The sequence below is a fragment of the Natator depressus genome, chromosome 7 (genome assembly GCF_965152275.1).
Source record: "Natator depressus isolate rNatDep1 chromosome 7, rNatDep2.hap1, whole genome shotgun sequence".
NCBI classification, from domain to species: Eukaryota; Metazoa; Chordata; order Testudines; family Cheloniidae; genus Natator; species Natator depressus.
The window spans coordinates 79,760,604-79,777,294 of record NC_134240.1 but is presented as its reverse complement, the minus strand read 5'-3'; the positions used below and the strand labels follow the sequence as shown (position 1 = coordinate 79,777,294).

Below are 16,691 nucleotides of genomic sequence, written 5' to 3'. Positions count from 1 at the left end.
GCTAGAACCCTGCACAGAGGTGCAAAATTATTTTTGTTGATTTACTTTGTCAGATCAGCTGAGAGTCCAATTAGCTTTTACCCAGGAAGAATAAAGGGTTTCAGCCTCTCTCAGGCAGACAGGACCAGGGGTCGAGACAAGTGAGGTCCTGTAGGAAACAAATGTCAGAACAGTTAAGCTCAACAGAATTCTTAGGCTGAGGTTTGTTTTGTTGTTGGTATAGCTAACAATTAAAGTAAATACCAAGAAGAGCGTAAGATTGTATGAGATTGCATGTGCTAGGATATAGATATTCAGGCCTGTCTGTAAAGGCCTATACTCTAAGAATTTAGGTGTATTCTTATCCTTGGCTAGTTATAGAGGTATAAAAGAAAGAAGCAAAATAACTGTCTGCCGGTGTAAGAGCCTTCTCTTACTGTGACAGTCTGAGGCCCTGTTCTTAGGCTAAGGCCTTTGGCTAAGCAACAGAGGCAGCCCATAAGCTGGGAAGCGAATGGTCACATCCTCACATTCCAAACTAGTCACATTGAAATAAGGTGCTATTGGGCTGTTAGGAATACAATCCTGTCCTGATAATGCCTACGGCCTCCAGAGAAAGGGAAGTGCCTAGAAAATGTAAAAGGAAACTTAGTTTGATAGCATCCTGTCTGGCAAGAACTCACTTATCAATAGCTGGGATGTGAAATCCTCACTTCTGTATTGTTTTGTCATTATAGTTCCCACTTTGCTATTGTTTGTTTGTATAATCTCTGTCTGGTTCTGTGATTGTTCCTGTCTGCTGTATAATTAATTTTGCTGGGTGTAAACTAATGAAGGTGGTGGGATATAATTGGTTACATAATCATGTTACAATATGTTGGGATTAGTTAGTTAAATTTCAGGAAAATGATTGGTTAAGGTATAGCTAAGCAGAACTCAAGTTTTACTATATAGTCTGCAGTCAATCGGGAAGTGGGTGGGTGTGTGGGGTGGGTGGGGGAAATGGGAACAGGGAATGGGGTGAGGAAATTGGAATCATGTTTTGCTAAAGGGGGAAATGGGAACAGGGAATGAGGGTGGGGAAATTGGAATCATGTTTGGCTAAGGGCAGGAATGGGAACAGGGACACAGGTGTAAGGCTCTGTGGTGTCAGAGCTGGGAAGGGGGACACTAAGGAAGGAAACTGGAATCATGCTTGCTGGAAGTTCACACCAATAAATATCGAATTGTTTGCACCTTTGGACTTTCGGGTATTGTTGCTCTCTGTTCATGCGAGAAGGACCAGGGAAGTAAGTGGGTGAAGGAATAAGCCCCCTAACAGCATGTGTATTAGGAAAAGGGTAGAAATGTCACCATTTACCAACGTTCTAAATCCCTTTCAGTAGGGATTTTCAGGTTCCTTCAATGTTTTTTTTTCTTTAAGTTTAAATCTTTTATCAGGTTTTTGTGTCTTTTCCCCTCATAGTTGGGTTTACTTTAATAACTTTATCTTGTTACTTGCATTTTTAAGAACTGGCATAATCTGTTGAACTGCAGAAATAGTGGGTCATGATTCCATTCCTGAGGGCAGAAGATAAAAGGGCCCAAAATATTTTCTGATCTTAGCTTGTTCCATTCATATGATTTCCCCATTCTTGACATTTGTCCCATTCCTTATTGCTAAGATACCATCTGGGCGTAAAAGCATATCAAAGTGCATTAACTAACTGTGAATGTGCATCAACAAGGTCCACATAGACAATTAGAGTTCAGTAGACTAGTTCTGGGTAGATTCACACCCCAATTTGCTATGAACTAAATTTTCACGTATACAGACCTTACATGTGTGATAGGCTCTTCCATGTTTTCTTTTCATATTGTCTTGTACTCTGAGAGTCAGAAGCACATCACGTCTCTGAACATACAGCAATTTCAAAATAGTGTAAGCAAGTCTGAGCCCCACATTTGTTCCATAAAAGTTCAAGGGGAAATGGGCCAGAGGTGGTCACAATGGTCATGGAAGGTAGCAGTAAGGGTAAGAGGGGTTTAGTAACTGAACATCCATTCCCCTCAAAAGGTCAGTTCTTATTTTACCCCAACCAATTAAACCATCCATATTCATCAGAAAAAAGCTGGATGTGAAACCTAAAACCACAACGCTGAAGTAATGGGAAGTAATTTGTTTCCACACAAATATAATTTTAATATTTCAGGCCTGCAGCTAAGTTTTTTGTTCCCTTTTATAATTAGCTGAATATATATTTTCAAACTCTGCATAGTAAAATTCCAAAATAGAGAATGATGATCAGAAATCCAGGAACTCACCAGGTCAATGCAGTAAAGAAATTAGAAACTGAAAAAATATGAAGGTTAAGATGAGTCTTAAACATGACAAATAAAATGTTTTGAATACCAAATAATTTATGCAAAATGTTACAAAATCTGAAGTGCTAAATAAATTGCTGATACAATGTACTCTATTTTGACATTTTGTTTGCACTTAAAAGATAGTGAATGTAGAGTCCGTTGTATACAATATTCTAAAGGTATTTTTCCTATAATAGTTGCTTTATTCTTTTGTACAAACAATTGAAATGCAATTTTAAATTTAAATCTTATTTTGTGAAGGCACACTAAAATATGTTGGGCGAAACATCCAAAAATAGACTTGTGGTTATGTAATTTCTCTTTATTTTTTAAAAAGTTGCTACTACTATACAAAACACTTTTTTGTTTTAACCTTTTGAAGGCTCTTGGGTTCCTTTTCTATTTTTCACTGTCAGCATGGCATATTATTTTTCTAAACTATGTAATCTTTCATGATTACCACATGAGTGTATTGTAAGAAATGTTGTCTCAGGATGGTGTTTATAGAAGCCTTGAAGCTTTAAAACAGAAGAATGAGACTGAAGAATTCTTCAATCCATAGATTAAATGGTAGACATATTATGGGCTCATAGAATTATTATAATTTGATTTTTTTTGTATTTCAAGTTTTTTTTTCATAACTTGATCTATCAGAACATTGAAGGGCTATTTATCTTTACCTTTTGTTCTAAATTATTTTATCTTTTTAACAAAGTGGATGTTTTCTGCTTTTGAGTTTTTTTTATAATTTTAACCATTAGAAAATGCTAAGAGTAGTATAGCTCTGCACAGAAAGGAAAAATAATGGTGGGCCTGATCCCACTGAGGTCAATGGTAATTGACTTCAGTGGCAGTAGGTTTTGGCCCTAATAAACTGGCTTGTCAACTTCTGACTGTGTTTTCAAAATACTATGTGGGAGGCAAGAGGAAAAGTTCTGATTTTTGTGTGTGCGCTCGTGTGCATGGCTCATCCTCAAGACAGTTTTGAGAATGAATCCTAATATGTGGAATGAACACTTAAAATAAAAATCAGATGCATCTGAGGTGATGGATGATTTCTTTCAGTGCAAATCTTGTAAAGAGACAGCTGACTGTTATGGCTACCCACCCATTTTATCCTGCAGTACAATAAAACTTAATAAAACTGTATCCTTGTCAGTTAACCACGGCATCTTGTAAGTGTATGAAACCTTGTTGCTGTGGTTACTGCCTTTGTCTCCAGTGTTTTTTTTATCCATGGTTCATTTTTTCTTTAATACAGTGCTATACAAAGGAATAAAATAATGAGTCATTCAGAAATGTGTTGTTAAAATACCCCTCTTTATCGTTACATTTCACTGCTTTAGAATTAACTTTCACAGGCTGTTAATTCAAGGCAACAGTTAAGTCTGAGAAGAACTGTTAAAAATTCTGTGATTTTTGTTTTCGTTTATAAGAAAAACTTGTCTATGTAATTGAAGAACTTCTTACAAGTTTGAACAATTAAACCCTTCTTTTAGTGAATGTATTATTTCTGGTACAAGTAGATAAAATTCTACACAGTAAGCATGGTAAAAATTGTGCATGTTCTGCACAGCACAGAATTTTAGAGTAAAGTTTTCTGGGCACAAAAGCAGTAACAAAACTGTCCCTACAAAACTGAGTAGCTGAATAACACAAGAAATAATTTTTGTTAATTTAAAACTTTAGAAACTGAAATTTGTAAAGTGAGATGTAATTCAGTTCTGGTACTGTACATACCAGCTGTTCTCAGTACTTGAAACTTTACAGTATGAAAAATACATTAGATCTGTACAGTTTTTACAGGTAGGTAGGATGAGTTTTGAAAAAAGATTTGCTTTAAGGGTCATACTCTGCTTTATGTCAAAAATACTGCACAACTTAGCTAATTACAAATTGTAGACTTGAAACAATTCATGTCTTCATGTATAACTCTTGGTTCTCTTTTAATTAAACAGGGGTTTCAGAAACCATTTTAGAACATCTTCCTTGTTTTGTCCTTCAAGTTACATAGGTTGGTTGCAGCCCTCTGTTACAAATGAAGTCAGTTAAGCTAGCTGCTGACTGTGTTCACTGATTCTTGCGGCTGTTGTTATTGTGCTGAGATCCAGATCAGTCTCTAGGTGTGTTTCCATTGTTTCTTCCTGTGCATTACATTCATAGGGCTTATGAGCAAGGAGTTCATGATGTACACCACAGTAACTTATTGTGGGTTGGTCATAGGCGAGAAATGTTGACACATTCATAGATAAAGGTATCTGGGGAAAAACGGATATGAAAAATAGACAGTTAGCAAAAGACATAATTAACTTTTGTGATGTGAATTTGATGGTGATGAAAGTGAATATCTAAAAACATTGGCTAGCGCCAAGAATAGTGCTTCCCGTGAGAACTTCCCCTCACACCTTTGCCAATGCTCTTCAAACCTTACTGGTATCATCTTTGATGCCTAGTGCTGGGCCTAGGGATTCGTTTGTGAAATTTTGTGTATGGCAGAGGAGCCACAGAAGTGTCTTAAAGATGCAAATCAAGGCAAATAACCTTTCATAATATATTTAGCAAATGCAAAATGTAAACCACCAAAAATATATAGGGGACGGGGAAGAGACGTTACCGAATTGGTAAGATATGGAATATTTTAAGTGGGATTTACTTGGCTGCCCAACTGCAAATAAGTGACTAGTGGACATTTCCAGACTGTATCAGATTTTGTAGCAACTTTACAATGTGGATAAATATCTACTACAGGTTACTACTTTATTACTATTTATGACTTAAGAATAGATTTGAATCTAGCAGGTTTCCATAGGTGAAAGGCCTATTTGAAGAAATAGCTGCATTTCATTATTTTTACCCCTACAGTTGGAGCCTCCCCTCACTTTATTTCATATAAATTAGGATGTCATTTAAATTTTTTTTGTCACTATTTTCATGAGGATTTCAAAGAATGTCATATATAGTTATCACAAATATATTTCAGAACCAGAGATGAAGAGAATATAGACCTTAATTATAAACATTTCTACTAGCAATTCTTTCTTGCTAATAATATAAATCTGAAGGATGAAAAATACAAAAAATGATTATAGTAAAACGGTTGATATGAGTAATGCATGTATAGTATTTTTTTTAAAAAGATTTAGTCAGCTATCAACTTGCATTTTATGTATGCCACAGAGAACAGCTTGTAGATTTGTCACTTTTATTGTTCTGTTTCTGCTCCAAAATAAACCTGTTTTGAAGCTTGACTGGAACTTTATAGAACTAAATATAAAGACAATTCCAACACAGAGACTTATATTTAATGATGGCTGCTATTGACTGAGTGTGATATTTTTAAATTTTTTTAATTCTAAAAGCATTCCAAATATTAAATGGTTGAAATAATAAAAAGCATGAATGTTTCTCCCTTGAAGTAACAACTTGATGTACTGGGGATGCTGTATTTTAGAATAATTTCAACAAGAGGACAGGGTTCAGAACATGTTAATGTGTCAGAGCAGTAAAATTGACCACTTAAAAATGATTTTTTTTACCAAATTCAAAGAATCAAAATAAAAAGTCTCTTTTTAAGCATAGTTTTAAATCTTATGCAACTCATCTATTATGGCCTGTGGTACATGATTTTTGTCTATCGCTCAAAAGTTTTGGTTGATCCCATATATATTTTTTTTAAGTAGGGCTAAAATAAAATCCTGCAGTCATTAGGCTTTTTGTAAGGGGGACCATGAGTCAAAACTTGGCGCTGACTGCAGAATGCAAGCCCCGATTCAGTAAAGTATTTTAAAACATAGTTAAGTCCCACTTAACTTAATTCAGCTCCTAGTCTTTTTATTAACTTCCACTTTGGGAATAGTGAATTGAGAATGGTCCTTAAATGATTCCTCAACATTTAGATGACATTAGGAAAACATGTAAAATTAGACTAATTTATCAATTTACAGTATTTATTCTCCAGTCAGATGTAATTCTTACTATTGAGGAGTGTGATTTTTCCCTTTTTTTTTATACTCTGTCACTGTCCCATGCTTGTACTCCTTATGTAGACAAAACTTAATTAATTCAAGCAATTCTGCATATGCTCTGTTCCTTAAAGGACAGGTAACTTAAAGTGCAAAACATAAATATGGAATTGAATCCTAATAGAAATGTCTTCATGGTCTCTTAGATTTTAATGAAAAACATATCCTTCCTGTGTCACTTTTTGGTTTTCATTACTAGTGCAGTGCTGTGATACTAATTATCCTATATACCTGTGGATGCCTTCACTATCGTATATATGTCTAATCCTTTTTTGTGAACATTGTTAAACTCTTGGCTTAATTGATCCCCTTCCTGTTCTTTAAGGGATGATCAGACTTCTCTGGTTCAGTTAGGTGGAACCCAGCTAAGGGAATTACCTCTGTTGCATCTTTGTTTCCTCCCATCACGAGACTACCTCCCTTAACTGGAGGTTCAGAATCACCAATTCTGAGGTGGGCCTTCTCTATCGTATCCCTATATCTGCCACGCTAAATAATCTCATCTCTCTCTCTCTGCTGCACTCTTTCAGCAACTCTGGCTTTAAGCATCTGTGCTTGGGCCCTGGGAGCCACAAACTGCTTCTACCAAGTGTGTACATGTACCATTTGGCCATAAAGCAAATAGCTGCACTTTTTTGCATTGTGCATGGGCTAGTTCTCCCTACCTGATTAATTTGCTATTGGTGTTCTAGTCTAGGTCCATACGTAATGTGGGCTTTGTACTCTGTGGTTATGTACTAAGTTTTAGCTTTTAGTTCTTTGAGTGATGGTCCCTATGTGTGTACCACTTTGGGGGTCCACATGCACCTAAGACCAGAACATTTTTATTTGCAGTTTTGATGCTGCCTCATGCTCTGAACTGAGGGCATAAAAGAAGGCACTGACCACCTCTCTAAGTCCTTTCTACCACTCGTGGTCTGATACAGAGCCCCTCAGTGTTCACAGCTTCACTAGCATTCCTTAGTGGCCTTCCTGAGTGCTGTCACCTCTTTCGGAAGAGTGGGTGAGCCCAAGGCCCTTATGGTGGACCCTCCCTTCATGGCCTTTCATAAGGATAAGGTTTCTTTGAGGTTACACTCCAAGTTCATTCAGAAGGTTCCCTCCCAATTCCACATAGTTCATGTCAAACACCTGCCTGTTTTCGAGCCTAACCTCACATTACCATTCTCTGTCGAATCTTAGCTTTCTACCTGCAAAGGACGTGACCCTTCAGTCTCCAAGACTTTGTTTCTATCACTGAATGGATGAGGGGGAAGCAATCTCCTCACAAAGACTTTCTAAATGGATTTCAGATTGTGTCCTCCTTTTCTATAAACTCGTGCAGACTCCTTCACCTCAAAGTGTCAGGGTCCACTTGGCCAGACTTTTCTTCAGGGTTTTCCTCGCCTGGAGATCTGTGGAGCAGCACTGTGGGCTCTGTGCATACCTTTGCTAGACTTTACACCTTTGCTAGACTATACATACATGCCTCTTCTGTGGACATAGCCTTCTACAGCAGTCCTGCAGTCTGTGTGGTAGCATTGTTCCTCGCACACTCCACTTGGATGAATACTGTTTGGGTGCAGTGGACCATTGCTCAAAGAAAAATGAAAGGTTACTTCCCTTCAATAAATGGAGTTCTTTGAGATATGTGATTCCATAACCCACCCTCCTTTTGCTTTGCTTCAAATCTTTTCCTAAGGTGATTTGTGCTAGAGAAGGAACTAGAGGTCTGTGCCTCTCCTTATGCTCTCAGTTTGGCATCAAGGAGGCTCAGGACACAAGCATGGGCCAACAGGTGCTGTTAGTAAAAAAAATATCCAGGCTTAGGTGTATGGAGTGCATGTACACTCCCGCAGTGGAATGCAGGTAGGGAATCACGCATCTTGAAGAACTCCAGTTACTGTAAGGTAAGTAACCTTTCTTAACTTGTTTATTACATTTAATCCGATGAGCTTTCTCTACTCCACTAACAATTTATTAAGCTGTCTACCTGAAGTGCTGAATTGCAACTCAGTCCTAACTCCCCTGTCTTTTCTCTGTGCCTTGCGGTATCAAGGGTGCCTCAGCTAAAGACTATATGCTCACTAATTAAATTTGTGTCTATATCTAACCAGTTCAAAGCATGAGGACTTTACACCCACATGAAAAGAAATCTTTAAAAAAAATTATATGTGTGTAAGCTTTAACATGACATCATTCTTTTAAGGTTCATTTTATTTGTGAAGCTTGGGGCACCCAAGGGACAACCAAGTGAAGTTACCATGTGAGAACTAGAATAAATCTGTAATGAATCCACAGTGTAAACTCCCACATATTGTAATCTTGAGAGTCAGGTAATCCTTGATGTGGAGAGATCACCCTTTTGGAAAAGTGAGATGTAATTCAATCAAACACTAATTCTGTCAGCAGAGGGTAAATATTTGTTGAATTATTTTGCACTGTAGAAAATTACATTGTCCTGGACCCATGGGCAGAAAGACAAGATGCAAGGCATGTGATTTAATTAGGCCACATCTTGAGTAACTTAATTCATCTGAAAAAAGAAAAGGAGTACTTGTGGCACCTTAGAGACTAACCAGTTTATTTGAGCATGAGCTTTCGTGAGCTACAGCTCACTTCATCGGATGCATAGCATATCGTGGAAACTGCAGAAGACATTATATACACACAGAGACCATGAAACAAAACTTCCTCCCACCCCACTGTCCTGCTGGTAACAGCTTATCTAAAGTGATCATCAAGGAGGGCCATTTCCAGCACAAATCCAGGTTTTCTCACCCTTCCCCCCCACCCCCCACAGACACACATACAAACTCACTCTCCTGCTGGTAATAGCCCATCCCTCTTTGAAACCTCTCTTTATAATGCGCATGATAATCAAGGTGGGTCATTTCCAGCACTAATCCAGGTGTTCTCACCCCCCCACACACACATCATCCAGCAATAACTTGTATAGTGCAAGTCATGATTCCTTCCTTCATCATTTCCACCTGGTAGAGGATTGTTATCGCTCCACTTCCCCAACAGCTGGTCTCCAGCCCGTTGTTGAGATTCCACTGCCCTCACTCCTATAAGGGCTGGAGAAAGGGAGTTGTATCTTTGTGACTCCTAATGACTGGAACAGCAATCCCATTCCCCAGCTTTTTTAGAGGATATGTTCCCTTAAACTAGAAGAGGAAATAAACTTATCAGGAAACCGAATGCTCTATGGAATGAATACCTGCATTGGACACCAGTCATAAGGAGGCATCACCAAATATCTTTGCTGCCTCCTCCCAGCCTAGTTCCCAGATAATTAACAATTCCCTCTTTAACATCAGCCAAAAATATATCTGCTTCCTGGTCAGAGAGGTGTACCCCAACATCCCTCAATAACTCAGATACTAAATATAGTTTTGGTAGGGTAATTACTGATCCTCCCCATTCCCAATGATTCACTCATCTGGCCTTGTCAACCTGTGGTGGCCTGGTGGCTCCCACCATTCCCTTTGAAGCAGAATTTCAGATTAGTTTACAGCAATGTCTGGGAAAAAGGTCCTGGATCTGCCCTAAATCTTTTGGTTCCCTGATGATTAAGTCATCCCCCTTACAAAATTCACCTTGTCATCAAGGCTCAGCTGTGAACATCCAGGGAAATTGACTGCCCACCTTTTGGCTCAATATTCACAAATCCAAACATCAGTTCTCATGACCTGTTACCCTGTAGTGTGCCCCTCCGTTCATGCCAGTGCAGAGCTATCTCATCAATGATGCGCAGCAGTGAGTGTCCAAGAGGAATTGGCCACTTCCTGTGGGCCAAATGCACAATATTATGCCTGCCCATCCAGACACCATATCTTTTTTACCTGTTCGCTTGATCCCAAAGAAAGGGATAAATAGGAAGAGTTTAACAGATAACCCACTGAATTATCCTCCCCAACAGTGGTCTCTGTACCCTTCTATGCATTTGGATGCTATAACTGATAGACAAAATCTGTTGGGCTCCTATTTCAAACAAAGTTGTGGATGTAACCAATCCAGTTCTGAATGGGATCCCATTTCACCAGAGGAACCTCAACAATACATGCTCTTTGACATTGCCATGAACTGAAATGTCCTTTTCTGAGGTAACTCTCTTTCCCTATGAAGAAAGAGTGGCCTGGCACCAGTAGCCTTGACACTAGCCCATTCTGTACTGCTTTGACAGGGCATCTCAAACTTCCCACATTTTTGTAGTAATATGAGTCACCTTGCCTCCCCCCCCTTTTTTTTTGACAGTCTGAGAGTCAGGAGGTCGAATCTCTGCCCCACATTGCAGATCCCTAAATTTCAACGCCCAACCTGAATCCTTCCTTGCTTAAAAAGAACAGGAGTACTTGTGCACCTTAGAGACTAACAAATTTATTAGAGCATACACTTTTGTGAGCTACAGCTCACTTCATCGGATGCACATTCTTAAATTCCTTATTAGCGCCTTCAATAGCCATGACACCACAAATTATAGTGTCAGATTCTGAAAGGGTTTATCCCCTACCCTCAACTGGAGTTCAGTACATTCTTTCACACCCCAAATATATACCTGAACGATCAAGGTGCCTAGTTGCTTTGCACGAAGACAAAATTGGTCAAGAACCAAGATTCTATAGCTCTAGAGATACCTGAATGGGCTCCTTTCTGGAGAAGTGCATGTTTTATCCACTAGAAATGGAAAATATCACAGCAGATTTGTTTACTGCTACATAATTTAATGCATTTATTTTGCATATTTTAAACAATAGATTGTTGATTTACCTCACAGTTCATGAAGGTTCATCTAGAATAATCTGCTACTGGTTCCATGTGGATGGAGCCCCTCAGTATGGGCAGAGATGCATCCCTCCACCCCACAGATCCAGTTGCAAGATTAGGGTCTAGAATTTAGTATAAGGACTTTTTTGTTTTGTTTTATTATTCTACAGTTCTTTTTATAACTCTAAATGTGATTAATATATCCCACTCTGAAGGAAGAAATTTACTGAAATTCAGATCTTTCCAATATCCATCATAATCTGGCAGAATATTTAATTACTCTGTTTGACCTTTTAAATGAATTGCATTTTATCTTTAAAAAATCTTAATTTTTCTCTTGATGACACATTAAGATTAGAAAACATTTTCATTTTATAAATTCTCTAACATGTGTTTAAACTTAATCAAGAATTTAATTATTTCCATGTGTTATATGACAGAAGTGAGTTATTCCTTCTGTCATGTAAAATATCAGGTAGGCACTAAGTGAATGATTTTAGAAGTGGACCATAATTGTTCAACCATTCCTAATAATACTTTTCAGTATTAAGTGGCATAATGATTAGATTTAGAAAAAAAGTTGTAACTACTTCATGGTTAAAAGGAAGCTGAACATCCCACATACGGATTTTTTTGGAACAAACATATTGGGATTAGGATTAGCAATCAACATTAACAGGAAAACAAGAATGTAAATCATATATGCCTTGTTTGTTCTGTATAGCATAAGCACACCCAGATATTTAGGATACCATTTCTTCTAGAAGATGGGTATATTCAGGAGAAAATGTGATCACACTCTACCAGCTTGAAGGCTAACAGTAAAGCCCGTTACAAAGTTGTATTTTTGTAGATGTATCTTTTTATTTTCTCACTGATTAATTTGAAATACATATTAAGGATGAAGACACCATAGTATATAGTATGTGGTTGGTTATTCAGATCTGTTTACTCGTAAAAATGCATGAATCACCTCTACTTTCAAACAGCCATCTCCACCTTTTTATTCTTGGTGGAACATTGTATAAAGCTTTTTGTGCTTTTCTTAAAATAATAGAACTGAATTTACCTTGAGAGGCCCTGGGGAATTTTGAAGCAAATGCGATGAGCGAAGAAGAGACCCTTGAGTAGCATTTTATAGCCTCTCCATCAAAATTTAGTGTTTGCTCTCAAATTAAAATATTGAGCATTCTCTTTCAAAATTCAAAATCTATTTCCTATAATATTTTCATAGCATCTGGTTTGCAATGTCTAGCCTATCTAACTGAAATTTTCAAGTGTTCATTTCACTTGAACAGTAAACCACCTATTTCTTCTTTTAATCATAAATACTCTAAGGATGGATTATGCCCCATTTTATGTGCCGCTGCAGGGCGAAGGAGGGACAAATGACGCCCCAACACCCCCTTGTGTAGCTTGCTTGAGGACAGCTACAATCACATTCCTCAGAGCAATGGAATAGGGAGTAGGCAAAGTAATGGTTCTTGCCGTGGTCTGCTGACCAGCTGTGTGTTCATGGGAGAAGTATGTTATGCCTCTTTAATAAGTGTAATTTCTCTCCCATCTCAAACAGTGAGCCTGAGAGGTACTGTGCTTACTTTTAAAATACTGTGACCAAAATATTAATATCCATCAACATTCATCGTCTTCCTCACCAAGTGATTCACTTGGCAAATTGCAGCACTTAGGTCAAGATAACTAGAGCTGTTAATGGGTCCTGGAAGTGGTGAAAATAGCATGGAATTATCAGGCCATTTACAATCCTTAATGAAAGGACTAAACATCAAATCCTGACCACATTCTCCAGAGGTTGGGAACAGTTTCTCAGCACAGCAGAAGAGCTGTGGTTCTGCTGGAAACAGGTAAGGTGCTAGAGGCCTCTGCAGGTTGTGAGGAATATCCATGTGCCATGGATTATAGCTCTACAGGGGCTCCTGGTGCAGCATTAAGTAGGGACAGGGCTGGAGGATCTGCCACTTTGTGGAGGGCAGCAGGGGCATAAGGGCTGAGGAAGCCAAATCTCTTTGATGCAGCTGTGGATTGGCTTACTGACAGTTCATGGTTTCAGGGAGAGGATCCCCCCTCACTGTCTGCCCCTGCAGGATCTCTGATTGACTTACTCAGGGCTTGTCTACATAAAAAAATAGCCACCAAGAATAATTATTCCACACTAGCTCGTGGTGTGGACACTCTTATTCTGCAGTAAGGGTATGTCTACACAGCAAAAGCTGTACATGGGCTTGAGCTTGAATCCAGCTAGTATAGGTAACAATAGCAGTGAAGACAACACAGTACATGCTTCAGAGCGGGCCAGCAAGCTGAGTAAGTACCCAGGGTCCATGCTGGGCTTGTACTATCTGCGCTTACTGTTGTTAGCTGGATTCAAGCTAGCATGGGTAGTCCAGCCCATGCACAGCGTTTGCTATGTAGACATACGTTGTGTGCCTTTGTGCTATTTAGCTTTAAGCCACTTTTGGAAATGGATTGTTAAATTACAAAAAAAACCAAACCCCAACCCCAAAAACACAACCCTCAAAAAAACCACACAACACAACCCACTCAGTGCAAAATAAATGTCCACAGGGGAGTGTGGAAGATCTATTGTGCTTTAAATTCATGCACCCTAGCTTATTTTGCAGTAGTGGGGGAAAGTTTTGCCCCTAAATTGGCTTCATGTATACAGAGGCCCAATGGAGTTAACCAATTTATACCATCTGACCCAGACTCTCCCACAGTTTCAGGTAAATGTCAGGGTACTGAACGGAGAAGACAAGTTGAAAAATAAGTGCTCGGGGGACTACCTATCTTAACATTAACAGGGCCAGTAGGAATTTGTTGAAAATCCCTGTAAGGTTAAACAGGGATGATGCAGAAAAAAGCAGACATCTCAGCCCCACTGCCTCCAGCTGCAGCCTGCTCCCTCCTAACATGCACAGCCCACTCAACAAGGAACATTCATGGAAAGGCTTCTTTGGGGCCAGGAGGAGGGAGAACCATGTGGCTGTGCTGACGCTCCCTTGTTCTCTGCCCTTTGGGCCTATTTAGTCAGATTTCAGTTGCCTCTTTCTCACAGAAGCAGAAGGTAGCATATGGCCCTCAATTCCTTATGCCTAGCCACACTCCTACCTCCATTTGGAACCCCGACAAAATATTATACAATCTGGCTTCCAATGCAAGATGCACTATTACCCATATTTCAGTTGGAATTGTTAATGCAGAGAAATTTAACAACACATCTGTCAAGACAGATGAAAACTGTGCAGGATAATGCAGTTTATATAATTAAAATCTGTGCCTATATGTTGGAAATAATACTTGAGGCCCAGTGTATATTTTTGAACAGTTTTTTTGCAGTTGGCAAGTGGTACCCTTAACCTGAATAAAGCTGTCTATCTTACCCACATCTGTGAATCTGAATATCTGGCCTGATGCATATTCTGTACTGTTGTTTTATGAAATTTGTCTGATGTGTTTAATCAGTTTTATTAAATTGTTTTATTCAATTTTATTTTATTGGTACTAGCAACGTTAGAATGAAAGTGAACATAAAAGGGGGAGAAGAAACATTTTAATTTTCTTTGCCCTGTAATCAGAGGGCATGCTGTTTACAATAATGGTCTCACCATCCTTTCCCCACTTATGTCTTCTGAGTGGGGCCCTGGTGGCTTTTATCCCCCTCTCGCAGGTCTTTGTGGGTGGATAGCTGGTCCGATAGCACTGCTCCCCCCTCCCTGTCTAATGAAAATCTCAGGGTAAGGAGACTTCCAGATCTCTCCATCTCACCCCACAACTTATTTGTACCAGGTCAGGAGAGACCACCATTACTGCTGCTAACTCTGCTTTGTTTGGTAACCTTGGGCTTTTGCAATTTACAGTCCTGGTGCAGAGATGTCAGCTCACACTCCATGGTAATTAGACACAGGAAATATCTGTCATGATAGCTTTACATATTTTCTTTCCCATGATTGTTACTTTTTCTGATTCTGTTATGTGTCTAAATATTCTGTTCTCTAAACAACTGGTTTTTTCTACGTTATTAATTCAAATAAGAAATACTGCAGCCTTTGTGATGATATATTTCATCCCCTGACAGCAATTCTGGAGTAAAATCCACTGGATTGTTTCATTACTAGTGAAGTGTGAACTTCAAACTCTTTGGAGTTTAGATTCAGATCAAGTAACCATCCAAATGGCAGAGGCTTATCTTAAATTTACAGGACATTTAATTTAAAGAAAAAAGAAAAAAAAATGGGCCATCTTGATTATCACTTCAAAAGTCCCCCCCCCCCCCGCTGATAATAGCTCCTCTTAATTAATTATCCTCTTACAGTTGGTATGGGTACTTCCACCTTTTCATGTTCTCTGTATGTATAAATATCTTCTTACTATATGTTCCATTCTATGCATTCGATGAAGTGGGCTAAAGCCCACAAAAGCTTATCCTCAAATAAATTTGTTAGTCTCTAAGGTGCCACAAGTACTCCTGTTCTTTTTGCTTAAATTTACAGTTCTGAAGCCTTAACATTCCAATTACAATTTAGGGGAGCTCCTGTCCTGCAGTCTGCATTTCATTGAATAACACTGAGTTCCTGTAAAACAAAACAAAAATATTCTCTTTTCCTGTAAGGAATATTAAGACCCAGCACTGATTTGAGCTAGAGAATCAGTACATTTTATATTTCCACTAAGATGCAAAATAGACATTCTTTTGAAAATTCAAAACTACTTTGTTCAGTCCTGATCAGAAATATTGTCCAAAGAGCTGTCATTGCAATATTTCTGCACTCAGAGTTTGGATTTCAATGGAGCCTGAAAATACAAAGTTGCCTAAAAATTAAAAACAAAATTACACGTCTGGTCCCTTAATACACCTTAGACCATGCATGAGGAATTATGACCAGAAATCTTTTCTGCTGCTCCTGGCCTAATCCAGATTTTGGGAGTCCATATGCATCTGCAACATGACTAGCTTTCATGGCTATTCACACTGCTTCACAGCTGTTCACCTCACTATACATTTGCTTAGTTAGTACTAAGACATAAATTACCCTGTTCTTTCAGCCTACCTATAGAGGAGAGGTAAAAGTAAGAGTGGCTTAAAGGAGGGCAGAAGAGAAACAGAGGTCTCTTCAAAGAGGAGAGGGAAAGAACATACAAGTGACACACAGACCCCATAAAGGCCTATGTTGGTGTCTCTCTCTCTTGTGAGTGAATATAAATTGTGGTGATGACTGAATACAAAGTGTGTGAGAATAGACTAGGGTGAGTGAGTGTGTGTATGCGTGCATATGTGTATATGTATTTGGGGAATGAGTATGTTGAAGAAATTACGAAGAGTGGAAAGTAAGAACATAGGGTTTGGGAGAGAATGTAATATGTGGAAACAAAGATGACAGGGAAAAAGGTAGAGAGAAGACTTTGAAGTCTTAGAGGAAAAGGTATGTCAAGATATACAATGAAAAAAGAGAGGAAGTGGAGTGAAGGAAGGAAAAGGGAAAGAGAAGAGAGATCAAAAGCAACAGAACCACAACAGTAAAATGATGAAAATGTAAAAATGCAGCTAAAATGCTGGATGAAGGTTTCTAACCATCAGAA

The 16,691-nt window shown here is 38.6% G+C and overlaps 2 protein-coding genes across 7 annotated transcripts in view; one reads left to right on the top strand and one right to left on the bottom strand.

Annotated features, from left to right (window-relative positions):
- CTNNA3 (catenin alpha 3) overlaps positions 1-16,691 on the top strand; it is an 896,431-nt gene that overhangs the window by 258,792 nt on the left and 620,948 nt on the right. The gene's annotated exons all lie outside the window — the stretch shown is intronic.
- Positions 2,634-16,691, bottom strand: part of LRRTM3 (leucine rich repeat transmembrane neuronal 3) — a 120,684-nt gene continuing 106,626 nt past the window's right edge. The window contains exon 3 of the mRNA XM_074958870.1: positions 2,634-4,583. Coding sequence (XP_074814971.1) covers positions 4,374-4,583 — 210 coding nt within the window. The 3' untranslated portion in view covers positions 2,634-4,373. The remainder of the gene's footprint in view (positions 4,584-16,691) is intronic.